The 17,799-nt window shown below is 42.2% G+C and overlaps 3 protein-coding genes across 3 annotated transcripts; 1 reads left to right on the top strand and 2 right to left on the bottom strand.

Annotated features, from left to right (window-relative positions):
* Nucleotides 1-322: 322 nt before the first annotated feature.
* LOC140576751 (E3 ubiquitin-protein ligase TRIM35-like) lies at nucleotides 323-4,253 on the bottom strand. The gene is made up of 6 exons (XM_072696321.1): nucleotides 3,294-4,253; nucleotides 2,518-2,613; nucleotides 2,176-2,406; nucleotides 1,971-1,993; nucleotides 1,569-1,687; nucleotides 323-1,180 (listed from the first exon to the last, which is right to left on the bottom strand). The coding sequence occupies exons 1-6, from the start codon at nucleotides 3,696-3,698 to the stop codon at nucleotides 636-638; spliced, it is 1,419 nt and encodes a 472-aa protein (XP_072552422.1). The 5' UTR covers nucleotides 3,699-4,253; the 3' UTR covers nucleotides 323-635.
* Nucleotides 4,254-4,666: 413 nt separating this feature from the next.
* LOC140576638 (E3 ubiquitin-protein ligase TRIM35-like) lies at nucleotides 4,667-8,525 on the bottom strand. The gene is made up of 6 exons (XM_072696138.1): nucleotides 7,830-8,525; nucleotides 7,054-7,149; nucleotides 6,712-6,942; nucleotides 6,511-6,533; nucleotides 6,112-6,230; nucleotides 4,667-5,723 (listed from the first exon to the last, which is right to left on the bottom strand). The coding sequence occupies exons 1-6, from the start codon at nucleotides 8,232-8,234 to the stop codon at nucleotides 5,179-5,181; spliced, it is 1,419 nt and encodes a 472-aa protein (XP_072552239.1). The 5' UTR covers nucleotides 8,235-8,525; the 3' UTR covers nucleotides 4,667-5,178.
* Nucleotides 8,526-10,656: 2,131 nt separating this feature from the next.
* On the top strand, nucleotides 10,657-17,647 carry LOC140576637 (E3 ubiquitin-protein ligase TRIM35-like). The gene is made up of 7 exons (XM_072696137.1): nucleotides 10,657-10,693; nucleotides 10,811-11,261; nucleotides 12,098-12,193; nucleotides 12,305-12,535; nucleotides 12,714-12,736; nucleotides 13,782-13,900; nucleotides 14,081-17,647. The coding sequence occupies exons 2-7, from the start codon at nucleotides 10,851-10,853 to the stop codon at nucleotides 14,623-14,625; spliced, it is 1,425 nt and encodes a 474-aa protein (XP_072552238.1). The 5' UTR covers nucleotides 10,657-10,693; nucleotides 10,811-10,850; the 3' UTR covers nucleotides 14,626-17,647.
* Nucleotides 17,648-17,799: the final 152 nt, after the last annotated feature.

Here is a 17,799-nt window from a genome sequence, read left to right as displayed (position 1 = left end):
CTTATTTCACACAGTGATCTACACTCTTAATTGGTTCCATAAAGAAACAAGAGTGTGAAGAACTTCTAAAAGACCCAGTAAAATTTCGCAATTGTATCATTTGCGCAATACAAAGGTCTCATCTATTTTACAAAAATGGTTCTTTATGGAGACAAAAGGGGTTCTTCTGTGCCATGAGTGTATTACGACTATCCCTGAACCAGAGCAGAGTTTAAAGATGTAATGTGGAGAAATATTGCTGTCAGAAGACCCCTATTGTCATTGGCATGGCCACCATTACCTGGTAGGCAGCAAGGCTCAGACACGACACAAACACAGGGCACAAGTGACACACATGCCTTTATTTTAACCATACCCTCCACTACACCCAAACGCAAACCCAAACCAACAGAACAGCCCAAACGGCCCAAGCTAGTCCTTGGCAGCTCGGTGCCCTTTAACGCCGTTCACCTGGGCTAGTTAGACTGAACAGCCACAGGTGAACGGCATCAGGGAAGAAGTATCACTTCTGCCTCCACCTCCTCACGGCCACGAGAGAAATATTATTTAAAATATCCATTAATGACATTGTTCTGATCATAATTCATAAACCTGTTCACTACCTGTGGAAATGTTCATTCTGAGCAGTGTGAACTTTAACTGTGCTGTTCCACTGTTACTGACGTCTTCACTGGTAAGATCCTCAGAGGACCAACAGACCTGTTCCTGAAAAGAGGTAAAACTCTCTCAGTGAAAGTGTGTGTTATGGTGCGCAGGTGTGTGTTGGTCAGAAGATCAGTGAAGGTCACTTTCCCCCTGGCCCAGTCCAGCTGCACTCTGACCCTCTGCAGCTTCTCTTTAGGGGTGAGGTATTGACCTGACTGTCCTGGGCAGAGGGTCCAGTATTTATCACTGATTTTCCAGTAGCTCAGACTCCAAACTGAATCCCTGAAACAGTCTCCCTTTCTTGTTACAGACTCTGGGATCAAACCCAGCATCCAGTAATCACTGTCTCCAACCTGGACGTCCCAGCAGTGTGTGCCTGAGTTAAAACCTTCAGAACCCAGAACACACCCATACTTATCAAATCTCTCTGGATTATCAGGAACTGATGATCTCTGGTTTCTGTTTTCTACAGCAGTGAGATCATCAGACAGGTGGAGGTGTGGGTGTGCAGTGTTGGGGTCCAGAGTAACAGGAGCTGAGGAGAGAGAACCAAATGAAACATCATGTTTTTCTCCCATTTCTGTAACTGGTTTTCCTCTACAGACTGTTTCCTTCACTTTGAGTAAAACAGCTTTAGAGGAAGATTCCAGATCACAGATCAACTTTAATCCTGGACTAAGTCTGGAGCTCCAGTTCAGTGCAGCACTAAAAGGGATGTTCAGTAGTGAATGGTGTTTTACAGTCCAGTGGCAGATCTGACCTGGACATGGTTGAACATTTTCAGACCTGCTGACTCTGAAACTGACTCCTGAATTAGATCCTGCAGATCAATGTAGAGAACATGGAGACCCAGAACATCTGCAAGAAGCAGTCCAGAAGCAGACTGAGTCTGAGAGATCAACCCTGAGAGGAACACGACTTACTGTACTGCACAATCTCCTGCATCTTCTCCCACACTCTGAACTTCAGGTTGGAAAGGTGTTTGGCTACATTGATCAGAGCTCCTGATGTCTTCTCTGGAAGCTTTGGTGAGCGCTGAACTCTGAAAGTAGAAGATTTCACTGTATAAAGTTCACAGCCTGTCATTTATTGACCTAATCATCAATATTTGATTCCATTTATTGCCTCCAATCAATAATTCTGTTGTTTCTGTCAAATCAATATTTCTGCTGCTGTTCTCCTTCCTCCAACATTAACCCACAATCCTTCTTCACCTTCATTCCATTGCAATACACTCATATTTACAATCAGTCCAATAGACTGTGGATTTAAATGGAGTCAGTATTTGAACAGTAGATAAAATGGGTGATCTGACACTGACTTACTGTTTCTCTGTAGACTTGAAGTTCTGAGAGGAGAAAGAAAGAGAACAGCTTTAAAAATGAAGAGTCTTTTCAGGTGGATTTCAGATGAAATTGAGGAAGAAATTCATGTCTAAAGTCCCGAACCACACTGATCAAACACACACCAGTATGAGAGAGAGAGAGAGAGAGAGAGAGAGAGAGGGAGATATGGTAAAGAGACTCTTACTTGTAAGAACTGAACGTCCTCAGCTTCCATCTCCTTCTCTATGTTTCTGATTGTGTCTGAAAGAGATGATATTTCTCCATTCATCTCATCAATCTTCCTCCTCATCATCTGACTCTTCTGCTCCTCTTCCTCCTTCAGTGCAGCTATCCTTGCTGCTTCTTCATCTCTCAGAAACTGGTGAAGCTTCTCAAACTCCTCCTTTATCTGCCTCTCTGTGTGCTGGGCCTGCGTCTGGAATGAGAGACCATTAGGAAACACCACCTCTAACAGATGTTCTACAAGCTTTTACCTCCTACAGGATAAGTGGACACTCCTCACAAACATGACCAGATGATGGATCACCTGAATGTGGGCTGCTGTTCGGTCATAGTCTTCTTTAGCTTCCTCTAAGACCTTCAGGTTCTTCTGTAGAGGCTCCAAAGCAGTCTGGAGTTTAGTCTGTAAAAACAAACCCAACAGATCAGCTGAGTGAATTCTGCTCTTTACAGTGTCCACTTACTTTAGATATTTCATTTGCCACCAGTCTCACATATAGTGGAGAGTCTATGGGTGGAGCCTAAGATTTCACTAGCCCAACTGTAAAGTGATTGGCCATCCCGGGTCCCTTCTATTAAAAATGAAGGTGGAGCTGATTGGTTATTGATTGTTAATTGATTGGTTATTAGGTTGTCAGTCCTGGTTTGGGTGAAGTCTGGAACTCACTGCAACCAGACTATCAGTGCTATGATTAAACCCTCTGAGTGAAAGTGTAGTTGTGTTATTAAACTGAACTCTTCTCTAAAGCACAGTTATCCAGTGTTCTTCTCAGTATGGAGGAGCTCTTTTATCATCTTATGGGTTTGAGTTTGTTGGATGAGAGAACAGTAGTGTAGTAGTGTAGTTTCAGAACCCATGTTCCTAAATCACTTTACAGCCAGTGTGAAAAGCTCTATCCAGTATAAACCTGAATTAAATATAATATCTACAGACTGATAATTCACTCATGCTGTTTGCTGTTGCTCTGAAACCACTCCCACTGACAGACTTCACCTTCAACACACAGAACAGGTTGATCTGCTTCTGAACTGAGAAAAACTTTCTAGAGTTTAGAAATGGAAGCACTAGAAGAAATCTCCTACCTTAAGGTCAGCCACAGCTTCATCTACTGGACAGCAGTCGTGAGTTTTGTGTTTTTTTGAGGCCTGACACACCACACACACCGGCTGCTGATCGACCAAACAGAAGAGCTTGAGTTTCTCATTGTGCAGACTGCAGACCACCTCAGACCCTGCTGAAGATCTCTGACTCCTGCTCTCTAGAAAAGCCTCACAGATGTTTTTCAGTACCAGGTTAGAGAGAGGTTTGTCTTTAGAGGATCTTCTCCTACAAAGTGGACATTCTGGAGACCCCTTAGTCTCCCAGAACGTCTGCAGACAGGTTCTACACACACTGTGGCTACAGGACAGAACAACAGGATCCCTGAAGATCCCATAGCACACAGGACAGGAAAGCTCTTCTTCTGAAAGAGGGGTTCTAGCAGCCATTTCCTCCAACTGCTGCTGTGCTGCTTCTCTGTAATGGCTCCTTCAGTCCAAACTTCACTTTCACTTTCAGGACGTCTGTGATGATCAGAGCAGCATGGTGGAGAATCAGCCACTGTAGACCTTTATCCCACTGAGTGAGTTTCAGCTCCTTCCAGAAATCACACCTCAAGATCCAGACCCATCCAGTCAGTGTTGAACAGCTTCTCGTTGGAGTCTCTGAGTGGAGTGAATGCAGAGTGAAGAAAGATCAGAGGGACATTATGAGATTCACTTCCTCCAACAGGTGGAGGGAGTGTAGAGGTGGAGGGGCTTTGAGAAAGGAAGTGTCAGTCAGATGCTCTATTGTGTCTGTGTGCTTTCTCCACTAGGTGGCATCAGTTCATTACCAACCTCAGATAAGTGGAGATGATCAGTTTCTCTAAAGTCCAGATCTTCCAGATTAACTCCAGAAATTAAGTGAAAGTAAAGAAATCATCAAAGTGATTTGAAAGAGTCATTGGTGTGAACACGAATCAGAACTGTTGATTCATCAGATCATTGATAGAACACACACTCTTAGCCTCACCTGAATGACAGATGACTAACACAGTCAGATTAGTGTTATAGTTTCAGGTTATTACATCATTCTTATTAAATACTTTATTAAACCTGTCTGTTTCATGTACCTTTCATTAAACTGTGGCTTTAGATCATTTAAACACACTTAGATTAACAAATGTAATTTACTGTGTTTCTACACTGAGATTAACTTTTCGTGTTAATATTAACCCCTTCAACAGCCTGTGGACCGACATTTACCCAAAAGTGTTATTGGAAACTTCTATTTGCAGAGAATAGCCCCACCAGTTTGTACAGAAGTCCCTGAACTTACTGAGTAATACACCTTAGTGTGTAATAAACCTTGCTGCGTTAAGGGTTAAACGTTTTGCTGATAAATTTGTAGTATATGAAAATACATACAGTGTTTTATTAAAAGATTATCGGTTTATTCCATTAGGAGTCTTATAACAGTGTTTATTACAACATTATGTGCAGTTCCTACATAAGGAGTTACTGCAGGGGCAAGTTGGGAGGAGCTGTGATGAAATCAGGTAATTAATAAACAGTTACAGGTGTTTATCATGACTTATATTTATCTGCACAGTTTGTGATAAAATTCAGTTTCTATCTGACAGTAATTAAATCACCTCTGAACCAAACCAGAGATTAAAGATCTGATGAGGAGAAAAATGCAGAATGAAAGAGAAATCAAATCCAGTCTGAAAATGAGTGAAATCTCACTCCACTAATGTTTCTAATGATGGAATGATATCAGGAGTCACTCTATGACTCTTAAAATCATCATTTTATTTACACACACATGTTAGGATGTAATGGTACTGATACATTAGTTAAAGTATCCATTAATGACATTGTTCTGATCATAATTGATAAACCTGTTCACTACCTGTAGAAATGTTCATTCTGAGCAGTGTTAACTTTAACTGTGCTGTTCCACTGTTACTGACGCCTTCACTGGTAAGATCCTCAGAGAACCAACAGACCCAGTACAGAAAAGAGGTAAAACTCTCTCAGAGAAAGTGTGTGTTATAGTGCGCAGGTGTGTGTTGGTTAAAAGATTAGTGAAGGTCACTTTCCCCCTGGCCCAGTCCAGCTGCACTCTGACCCTCTGCAGCTTCTCTTTAGGGGTGAGGGAGAGATCTGACTGTCCTGGGCAGTGTGTCCAGTATTTATCTCTGCTTTTATTGTAGCCGAGACTCAACACTGAATCAATGAAAGGGTCTCCCTTTCTTGTTACACACTCTGGGATCAAACCCAGCGTCCAGCTTCCACGTTCTCCAATCTGCACGTCCCAGCAGTGTGTCCCTGAGTTAAAACCTTCAGAACCCAGAACACACCCATACTTATCAAATCTCTCTGGATTTTCAGGAACTGATGATCTCTGGTTTCTGTTTTCTACAGCAGTGAGATCATCAGACAGGTGGAGGTCTGGGTGTGCAGTGTTGGGGTCCAGAGTAACAGGAGCTGAGGAGAGAGAACCAAATGAAACATCATGTTTTTCTCCCATTTCTGTAACTGGTTTTCCTCTACAGACTGTTTCCTTCACTTTGAGTAAAACAGCTTTAGAGGAAGATTCCAGATCACAGATCATCTTTAATCCTGGACTAAGTCTGGAGCTCCAGTTCAGTGCAGCACTAAAAGGGATGTTCAGTAGTGAATGGTGTTTTACAGTCCAGTGGCAGATCTGATCTGGACATGGTTGAACATTTTCAGACCTGCTGACTCTGAAACTGACTCCTGAATTAGATCCTGCAGATCAATGTAGAGAACATGGAGACCCAGAACATCTGCAAGAAGCAGTCCAGAAGCAGACTGAGTCTGAGAGATCAACCCTGAGAGGAACACGACTTACTGTACTGCACAATCTCCTGCATCTTCTCCCACACTCTGAACTTCAGGTTGGAAAGGTGTTTGGCTACATTGATCAGAGCTCCTGATGTCTTCTCTGGATGCTTTGGTGAGCACTGAACCCTGAAAGTAGAAGATTTCACTGTATAAAGTTCACAGCCTGTCATTTATTGACCTAATCATCAATATTTGATTCCATTTATTGCCTCCAATCAATAATTCTGTTGTTTCTGTCAAATCAATATTTCTGCTGTTCTCCTTCCTCCAACATTAACCCACAATCCTTCTTCACCTTCATTCCATTACAATACACTCATATTTACAATCAGTCCAATAGACTGTGGATTTAAATGGAGTCAGTATTTGAACAGTAAATAAAATGGGTGATCTGACACTGACTTACTGTTTCTCTGTAGACTTGAAGTTCTGAGAGGAGAAAGAAAGAGAACAGCTTTAAAAATGAAGAGTCTTTTCAGGTGGATTTCAGATGAAATTGAGGAAGAAATTCATGTCTAAAGTCCCGAACCACACTGATCAAACACACACCAGTATGAGAGAGAGAGAGAGAGAGAGAGAGAGAGAGAGATGGTAAAGAGACTCTTACTTGTAAGAACTGAACTTCCTCAGCTTCCATCTCCTTCTCTATGTTTCTGATTGTGTCTGAAAGAGATGATATTTCTCCATTCATCTCCTCAATCTTCCTCCTCATCATCTGACTCTTCTGCTCCTCTTCCTCCTTCAGTGCAGCTATCCTTGCTGCTTCTTCATCTCTCAGAAACTGGTGAAGCTTCTCAAACTCCTCCTTTATCTGCCTCTCTGTGTGCTGGGCCTGCGTCTGGAATGAGAGACCATTAGGAAACACCACCTCTAACAGATGTTCTACAAGCTTTTACCTCCTACAGGATAAGTGGACACTCATCACAAACATGACCAGATGATGGATCACCTGAATGTGGGCTGCTGTTCGGTCATAGTCTTCTTCAGCTTCCTCTAAGACCTTCAGGTTCTTCTGTAGAGGCTCCAAAGCCGTCTGGAGTTTAGTCTGTAAAAACAAACCCAACAGATCAGCTGAGTGAATTCTGCTCTTTACAGTGTCCACTTACTTTAGATATTTCATCTGCCAGCAGTATCACATATAGTGGAGAGTCTATGGGTGGAGCCTAAGATATCACTAACCCAACTGCAAAATGATTGGCCATCCTGGGTCCCTTCTATTTAAGACGAAGGTGGAGCTGATTGGTTATTGATTGGCAATTGATTGGTTAATAGGTTATCAGTCCTAGTTTGGGTGAAGTCTGGAACTCACTGCAACCAGACTATCAGTGCTATGATTAAACCCTCTGAGTGAAAGTGTAGTTGTGTTGTTAAACTGAACTCTTCTCTAAAGCACAGTTATCCAGTGTTCTTCTCAGTATGGAGGAGCTCTTTTATCATCTTATGGGTTTGAGTTTGTTGGATGAGAGAACAGTAGTGTAGTAGTGTAGTTTCAGAACCCATGTTCCTAAATCACTTTACAGCCAGTGTGAAAAGCTCTATCCAGTATAAACCTGAATTAAATATAATATCTACAGACTGATAATTCACTCATGCTGTTTGCTGTTGCTCTGAAACCACTCCCACTGACAGACTTCACCTCCAACACACAGAACAGGTTGATCTGCTTCTGAACTGAGAAAGACTTTCTAGAGTTTAGAAATGGAAGCACTAGAAGAAATCTCCTACCTTAAGGTCAGCCACAGCTTCATCTACTGGACAGCAGTCGTGAGTTTTGTGTTTTTTTGAGGCCTGACACACCACACACACTGGCTGCTGATCGACCAAACAGAAGAGCTTGAGTTTCTCATTGTGCAGACTGCAGACCACCTCAGACCCTGCTGAAGATCTCTGACTCCTGCTCTCTAGAAGAGATTCACACACATTCCTCAATACTAAATTAGTGGGAGGCTCATCTCTTGAGGATCTTCTCTTACAAACGGGACATTCTCGAGACCCCTTAGTCTTCCAGAACGTCTGCAGACAGGTTCTACACACACTGTGGCTACAGGACAGAACAACAGGATCCCTGAAGATCTCACAGCACACAGGACAGGAAAGCTCTTCTTCTGAAAGAGGGGTTCTAGCAGCCATTTCCTCCAACTGCTGCTGCACTGCTTCTCTGTAATGGCTCCTTCAGTCCAAACTTCACTTTCACTTTAAGGACGTCTGTGATGATCAGAGCAACATGGTGGAGAATCAGCCACTGTAGACCTTTATCCCACTGAGTGAGTTTCAGCTCCTTCCAGAAATCACACCTCAAGATCCAGACCCATCCAGTCAGTGTTGAACAGCTTCTCGTTGGAGTCTCTGAGTGGAGTGAATGCAGAGTGAAGAAAGATCAGAGGGACAGTATGAGATTCACTTCCTCCAACAGGTGGAGGGAGTGTAGAGGTGGAGGGGCTTTGAGAAAGGAAGTGTCAGTCAGATGCTCTATTGTAACTGATTTCTCCACTAGGTGGCATCAGTTCATTCCCAACCTGAAACAAGGAGCTCTCAGATGAGTGGAGATGATCAGTTTTAGTAAATATGATTCAGGTCACTTCAGGAAACCAGATACTTTACAGATTAAAGTTGTAGCCATGTCAATCGGTTTGCACACTGGAGAATATGCTATGCTATATTCACAAATGCTTCTTATCCATCTCTGTATGACTTAAATATGAATCACTAAAACATTTCAGAAGAAAGTTTTGATATAGTTTGTTTTTTAAGCCAAACATGTAATAGAATGCAGTTATGAATATCTTAAGTTATTGTTGTATGTGTATGTAGTGAGGGAGTGAACACTGTCAGAGTAAAAGCCACCCTGTTATTTTACTTCAGTGTTGACTAACATACAGTGTCTTCAAATCAACAAAACTTCAGTTCAGTTTTTCATTTACGTACTATATTTAGTTACGTATGACTTTATATACAGTATTGGTCTGTTTTTAAGGTGGACCTCAGGATGTTCTTTCCGGGTCCTTTCCAAAAGACTCTGGGTGGAGATAAATTAATAATTTATAATAATTACCAAAAGATTTTATTTTAAATTTATAATAATGTTTAGTAGTTATTGACTAAATTATTTAAACAGTTATTTAATAATTTACGGTATTTTTTTATATTCCTGAATAATTTGCAGAGATTACAAAATACTATGTAGTAGTTACTTTTAGTATTAACTTTAATTGAAATGTATAGTAGTTTTTAACTCTTTTTAAACAGAGGTTTCTGAATGATTGAATAATTGATAGTGGTTACCAAGTCATTCATAATACATTTATAATAATGTTAAGTAGCAAGTGACTAATTTGAAACAGTTATCAAATAATATATATACTAAATTATTTGTAGTAGTTAATGAGTAGTATACACAGTGACTCTCGCATTGTGACGTCACATGCATACCCTCTATAGTTGTGGAACTTCCTCCAGTTTTGGATCATGTGCCTCGCAGATGGAGGCTAAATGCTCACATTCTCAGGCAGCAAGTGCTCTCTTAGGCATCTCAGCAGCTAGCTAGCTTTGCTTCTGAGAACAATCATTTAACATTTAACATTTAAGACATTTAACAGACACTTTTCTCCAGAGCGACTTACAAAAGTGCTTTGCTATTTACTCAAGAAAAACCTCAGCTAGTTTAAATAGACTAATAATTTCAAGATACCTCTAAGTTTAGACTCTACTAAACACAAGTCAGTAAGGTGTCCAATCTTCTCTTCATCTGAGTACTCTCAGAAGAGGAGGGTCTTCAGTCTGGGTTTAAAGACAGCGAGCGTTGGACTCTGCTGTTCGGACCCCCAGGGGAAGCTCGTTCCACCACTTCGGTGCAGGACAGGAAAAAGTCTGGACGCTCGTCCTCCGTGGATCTTAAAGGATGGCGGGTCGAGCCGAGCCGTACCTGAAGCTGAAAGGGCTCTTGGTACAGATCGGCTTTTGACCATTGCCATCAAGTACGGAGGGGCTGGCTGGTCCAGTCTAGGCTTTGTAGGCCAGAGTCAGGGGGTTGAATCTGATGACCTGGGCAGCAGCTACAGGAAGCCAGTGAAGAGAGAATGCAGCAGTGGAGAGACATGGCTGAATTTAGGAACAATGAAGACGACCCGAGCCGCTGTGTTCTGGATAAGTTGCAGGGAGCTGATGGTGCTCAGAGGGAGACCAGCCAGAAGAGAGTAGTACAGTAGTCAAGTCTTGAAGTAACGAGAGACTGAACCCAGAGCACCTGGGCGACTCTCTATTCTCTGGATGTTGTACAGGAGAAATCTGCATGACCGAGTTACTTAGGCCCTGTTTCATAACGTCAATAAACATGTTTCACCCCAAACAAACTCACACACTTACAACAGCAACAACTCAAAAACTCATTAACTGCATTCTACTGCACCTTTAAAAGAATGTGATGGGACATCTGGTGGATAAGCGGTTGAACTACAGTTTTGAGAATTGTTGCCCCTCCTTATCAACAATCCACCTCCCGCTTCCACCTAAGGAAGTGAACGTCATGTTTTGTCACATTTTTCCAGGGTTGATCCTTTGTTTCGGTTGATGGAATACACTGGATAAAGCATGTAAGCAGTGCCTGGATTTGTTTGCTTGCAGATGCCTTCAGATGTTTTCAGATGTGGGAGGAACCAAAGCTTCAGCTGTTGATAATTATCTTTGCTGTTGTTGTTTTTTTTTTAAAGAAACCATTACAGAGAAGCAGCACAGCAGCAGTTGGAGGAAATGGCTGCTAGAACCCCTCTTTCAGAAGACGAGCTTTCCTGTCCTGTGTGCTGTGAGATCTTCAGGGATCCTGTTGTTCTGTCCTGTAGCCACAGTGTCTGTAGAACCTGTCTGCAGCAGTTCTGGAAGACCAAGAGGTCTCGGGAATGTCCAGTTTGTAGGAGAAGATGTGCCTCGAAATCTGAGCCTCCCCGTAACCTGGTCCTGAAGAACATTTGCGAGGCTTTTGTAGAGAGCATGGGTCAGAGATCTTCAGGAGCAGGGTCTGAGGTGGTCTGCAGTCTACACAATGAGACACTCAAGCTCTTCTGTTTGGATGATCAGCAGCCGGTGTGTGTGGTGTGTCGGGACTCACAGAGCCATAAAAATCACAGCTGCTGCCCAACAGATGAGGCTGTGCATAATTTTAAGGTAGGCCATGTTTTATTCTACTGACTTGTGAAGCTCAAAAAATGGAGATGCTGGTATGAAAAATCAATGTCATGTGAAAACCAGTCTGTCCTGTTATGTAATTTGAGTTGAGAAAGATTGGAGACAGGAAATGCAGTGATTAGGTGAAGGCATGACGAATAACAGAATAACAGTCCACCTATTCAGTCTATATCAGTCTATAACCCTGCCCACAATTACCCCTCATATTATTGCTGTTAGAGCAAAACCTCATATCTCTGCAAAAGTAACTTCACAGAGGCAAGCTAACTTGACTGCTAAAACCCCTCTTTCAGAAGATGAGCTTTCCTGTCCTGTGTGCTGTGAGATCTTCAGGGATCCTGTTGTTCTGTCCTGTAGCCACGGTGTGTGTAGAACCTGTCTGCAGACGTTCTGGAAGACCAAGAGGTCTCGGGAACGTCCAGTTTGTAGGAAAAGATGTGTCTCGAAATCTAAGCCTCCCTTAACCTGGTCCTGAAGAACATTTGTGAGGCTTTTGTAGAGAGCATGGGTCAGAGATCTTCAGCACGGTTTGAGGTGGTCTGCAGTCTGCACAATGAGACTGAAGATACAGGAAATGCAGTGATTGGGTGAATGCATGACGAATAACAGAATAACCGTCCATCTGTTCAGTCTATATCAGTCTAGAACCCTGCCCACAATTACCCCTCATATTGTTGCTGTTAGAACAAAACCTCATATCTTCACAAAAGTAACTTCGCAGAGGCAAGCTAACTTTCTGGCTTTTAATGAGTGAGGCTAATTGCATATTCCTGATTTTGCTCTCCATTAACATGATGCATATCTGATTGTTCCAGAAAGACCTCAAGACCACTTTAGAGTCTCTACAGCAGACACTGAAGCTCTCTGAGGAAACAAAACGAGACTATGACCAAACAGCAGCCCACATTCAGGTGATCCATCATCTGGTCATGTTTGTGAGGAGTGTCCACTTATCCTGTGGGAGGTAAAAGCTTGTAGAACATCTGTTAGAGGTGGTGTTTCCTAATGGTCTCTCATTCCAGACGCAGGCCCAGCACACAGAGAGGCAGATAAAGGAGGAGTTTGAGAAGCTTCACCAGTTTCTGAGAGATGAAGAAGCAGCAAGGATAGCTGCACTGAAGGAGGAAGAGGAGCAGAAGAGTCAGATGATGAGGAGGAAGATTGAGGAGATGAATGGAGAAATATCATCTCTTTCAGACACAATCAGAAACATAGAGAAGGAGATGGAAGCTGAGGACGTTCAGTTCTTACAAGTAAGAGTCTCTTCATCATCTCTACCAAACATTCCTGTCCACTGCTTGTCTTACTATATGTCCTGCGAAAAGTTCTGAGAAACAGATGTCTCAGGCTAATATAAATTATTGCTAATTAAGGTCTGAATATGTCTGATCAGTTTGATTATGGTGTTTTTTTTTGTTTCTCCACCCTCAGAATGTCAAGTCCACAATGAATCAGTAAGTAAATGCTAATTAATTACATAATCACTTCAAAAATACTACATTAAAAGGGAATTTCATGAACCATAATTTATAATAGAAAACTGTATTCTAAATTCTATTATTTAAGTATGAAAAATCACACACTATAAAACTAGTAGTTGCATAAGAACCCTCTCCATCTGTATAAAGGCTATTACAGCCTTAACTCTGTTAAAGCTCTACAGCAGGGGTGACCAGTCCTTGTCCTGACGATTGTCCACCCTACAGAGGGGGACTCTCAATACAAAATATATCCACACTTAAGTCCACACAAGTCCTGATGCATCTTCAATAACACAGAAACAAGAACACATTTGGACGTTGAATGGCAATGAAGACCTTCAGGGACTTCTGATTATCAGAGCCAGGTGTTATGAACCAGAACTCTCTAGAAGGTAGATCTCCAGGACCAGGGTTGAGGACCCCTAAACACATAACACACATACAAATCTAGAAATAAATGATACATAATAAAATAAAATGAATAATAACAATATTAATACTTTTGGAATACCTTTGGAAGAAACTATATGCACTAAATGTCCAAATGTTGACACACATGTGCAAATGCACACAAACACAGCTTGCCTAGTGTCTGTAGATATAGAAGTACTGACCATAGAATAGGACTCTCTGGAGTAGATCAACATGATGAACCTATTGGCACCATGCTGCCTAATGCCAGGCGTGGGCTAGAGGGATATAAAGCCCCCCCAGCAGCATTGAGCTGTGGAGCAGTGGAAGAGCTGTGTTCTGTGGAATAATGGTGGTGGAGCTCCATCCAATATCTTTGGGAGTTGAGTTGGGTAGTTGGGGATGATGAGGTGCGGTGGCGATCATCATCATCCAACATCCTAACCCTATTAATGCATTTGTCACTTAATACATTGAAATTCTCACAGCAATGCTCCTCCAAAATGTAGTGGAAAGCCTTCTACCCTGGACAGCAGATCTTCTTTTAAAAGAAACAATGAATGAACAAGTGTCCCAATAATTTTGTCCATATGGTGTATTTGTTCAGACTGAAGAGCTCACCAAAGCCTCCAGAGAAGACATCAGGAGCTCTGATCAATGGAGCCAAGCACCTTTCCAACCTGAAGTTCAGAGTGTGGGAGAAGATGCAGGAGATTGTCCAGTACAGTAAGTTGGAGCTTCTACTAATGGCTGATGAGGGATTACTGAGAGTTTGGCAGCTTGCTTTGAATTAATGAAGACCTCCAACATTACAAACCAACTTCTTGAAGACATTTTAATCAGTTTCTTAAAGCTAAGCTCTGAACTGGTCCAGATGTTTATTGATTTTTGGTTCTTTCTCCTCAGCCCCTGTCACTCTGGACCCCAACACTGCACATCCACACCTCCACCTGGCTGAAGATCTCACTGCTGTAGTAAGCAGAAATGAAGACCTGGTGCTTCCTGACAATCCAGAGAGATTCGACTGGTGCAAGTGTGTTCTGGGTTCTGAGGGCTTTGACTTGGGGACGCACTGCTGGGACGTCGAGGTTGGAATCACAGCTCGCTGGGAAGTGGGAGTGATGGCAGAATCTGTCCCAAGGAAGGGAGGCTCTCTCTGGGGAGGTGTGTGGGCTTTGGGCTTTAACAGCACCGATAAATACTGGGTTCGCTGTCCAGGGCAGCCTCTTCATTTCCTCAAAACAACAGAGAAACTCCAGAGGGTCCGGGTGCAGCTGGACTGGAACAGGGGGAAAGTGACATTTTCGGACGCTCTCAGGAGAACACACCTGTATACAATTACACACACTTTCACGGAGAGGGTTTTGCCATTATTCCGTAACTGGAGTGTTCACTATGCGCTCCGAGTCTTACCACTGAAGACGTCAGTAACAGTGGAACAGCACGGGTGACCGACCAGGTGCTTGACCAGGTCTCATGGTCTCCTGCAAGATTCAACATAGGCTCTGTTTATTCACAATATCCACTGCATTATGAGTATGGAGGTGTTAGGGGGGGAACTTCAGGGGAACAGCTAGTTTCAGCTTGATCCTTGCTCCACCCCTGACCTTTGGTGTATATTGTCAGCATGTAAACCTCTTTATGCTGCCGGAACTGAGAAGACCTGAGTAGAACTTTTGAAGTTCTTGTAGCAGAGAGGACGACATCAAGAAGAATCCACATCTTTTTCCTGCAGGTTCTTCTAGATCTTCTGACTCTTTATCTTTCTGCCTGGGGAAAATTCCCAACCATGACGGTCAGGTCTTGAAGGTCAAATGAGGGTGAACGATGCCTAAACACCTTGAGCTCACAGTGCCTTTTAAAAGTATTCACCCCCTGGATGCTTTCCCCTTTTATTGCCTTCATAAATTGAATCATTTATAAATAATAAGTATAATAATTAATAAGTTAAAAATGATGTAGAATATGATTTGTGGACAGTAGTCATGAAGAGAATCTCACAAAACAATTATTTGTGATAAAAATCATTATAAATGAATTCCAGAATTCATGGTTACAAAGTAAAAGGGTTGATGGATACTTCATAGTTAAAATATATATACATAAATAAGAATATTTACAGACACTAAGTTTAGCTGTTATCTGACAGCTACTATTCGTCCTTGTTGTATTGATCTGCAGTCAGTTGGCTATGCCTTAATTTAGCCAGTAAGGGGTGACTACGAAGTTTTCCTCATTGGAGATAAAGCCATCCATGAGGAAACTTTGTTGTTGTTTATTGTGCTCTTTTTCATCCCTTTATTTAGGGTGGTAACATTGACAATTAATCAAATGGGGATTGAGGTATAACAGCAGCTGTGTGGAAGGTCCAGTCATTGGTTAATCAGGATTCCAGGCTACATAAATACACCATGAACACAGAAGAACACTCCACCCAACTCTGAGAAAAGCTTATTGAAGAGTTTAAGTCAAGGTGAGGATCATTAAGAGATAGAAGCAATATGGCATGTGTGTAGATCTGACCGTGCAAGAAGCAGACAATTAAGGGAGGCCAGCGAGACTTTGAGGACTACTCTGAAGAAAAGGCTGAGTTGGGAGAGACTCTGCATACGGCAACTGAAGCCCAGGTTCTTCACCAGGCCAGAGCTTTATGAGCGAGTGACAGAGAGTAACACCTCCATTACAGTTTACTCAAAGATATGTGGGAGGCTCCAGGGTCAACTGGAAGAAGGTACGTCGCTCTAATGAGACCAAAAGGGAGCTTTATGGCCATGACACTGTGTTTAGTGGAGACCCAACACTGCACATCACCACAAACCCACCAAAGAGAGTAACACCTCCACTACAGCTTACCTAAAGGCATGTGGAGGCATGGGAGACTCCAGGGTGAAGATGCTTCTTTGGTCTGATGCTTCACCACTGTAAAGCATGGTGGTGGCAGCATCAATATAGAGTAGTCCTCCAGAGTGGTGTCTTGGTGGCCTTCATACTAGTCCGGACCTCTGTTGACTTAGGTCGGTCACTTTAAAGGGGGTTAATATTTATCCAGTCACTTATTTTACATGATTTTTGTATTGTTTTATTTATTGATTCATTTTAATTGAAAGTAAAATTTTAACTGACATTACTTAAGAAAGAGAAATAATGTCAGATATTTTTTTGTGAATTAATGTAAAAATTCTGTTCTACAAGCAAGACAAGCTGAAAACATCCAAGGGGTGAGTGGGTGGGTGAGTTAGTTGTAATAGTGACTATAAAGTATTGTAAGTCTATACGCTTCCAGTCTCATTGGTTTAAACTCAAAATGTCCCAGTAGCTCACAGTCAGAACAACTTCATCTGTATGTAATTAATCAGATCAACACTAGAGGGCGTTTGACCAGTCTTACCGTGCAGTTTGTCTTTTCATGTGATTTGAAATTGCAGTGAACTTTACGTTACAGGATCACATCATTGTTTTTTTGGTTACTTTAAAGTTTACCATTAGTGAACCTAGCTAGCAATGCGGTTGTGTTGAGCTCTGCTGGCTGCGACATGATGAATATTATATAATAAATAAAAATATATAAATAATAAATCTAATAAATTTAGATGTACAGAAATCTATTTCAATGTCTTATCCCCACATGCTAGACTAGCAGCTAGACTTTTTTCACTCAGCATGGTATTTAATCCTCCCAGAAGGATACGTTAACTTCTCTTCATTTTTTTATGCATGGCCCTTTGCAACAAGAGTAAGTGGAGTAAGGCGGGGCCCCTTGAGGAGGTCGGGTTGAGGTTAAGGTTAGGATTAGGGCCAGGGTCAGGATTTCCTTTTGGGCTGAGGTCAAAGTTAGGATTAGGGCCAGGGTTAGAATTAGCTTTTGGGCTGAGGTTAAGGTTAGGATTAGGGCCAGAGTTAGGATTAACTTTTAGGCTGAGGATAAGGTTAGGATTAGGGCCAGAGTTAGGATTAGCTTTTGGGCTGAGGATAAGGTTAGGATTAGGGCAAGAGTTAGTGACGGTTATCTGCCTTTAAAATATATGTTATCTGCATTTATCGAATGTATTGTGCCACAATGACCTTAGCATGACACAGCCAGCCTGCCTCAAACTCAAACTGGTGTAAAAGCCCTTGCGAAATAAGGCAGGGCTCTGTTACGGGTGAATTAGAGGTGAACCATTTGGAAAGCGTCCAAACTTCTCAGTGACTTCTGCAAGAGTCAGCACAAACTGCCCTGCAGGTGTCGGCACTCCTTTTAAAAAAGAGAAGTGTCATTTCGCAAGAGATAAGCGGATGCAAAAAGTACCTAGGTTTATGAGTAAGGAGCTTTTGACCTGGACATAAGCGGGCCCAACCTAAAGACATTGTAACAAAACAATATGCGTAGGGGTGACCGCATCATGATAGGGAAGGTATATAAGACACAGGCAGAGCCAGGCTTATTAGACTGCTTTGGGGAAGTGCTGGCTGTCTCAGGCTAACACATTATACGTAGTGCCTTAGTCTTCACTCTTTTTGTACACTTTAGGCAAAAATAAAGGTTGAACTCTGCCTTTCTATTGACTACGGAGCTGGATTCCTTTATGCATCATTCTTAAGTGCTTATTAGCTAATTGGGGGAATTAGAGAGAAAGCGCAGACAT

Source organism: Salminus brasiliensis, chromosome 14 (assembly GCF_030463535.1).
Source record: "Salminus brasiliensis chromosome 14, fSalBra1.hap2, whole genome shotgun sequence".
In the NCBI taxonomy this organism is placed as follows: Eukaryota; Metazoa; Chordata; class Actinopteri; order Characiformes; family Bryconidae; genus Salminus; species Salminus brasiliensis.
This window is presented reverse-complemented; position numbering and strand designations above follow the sequence as displayed.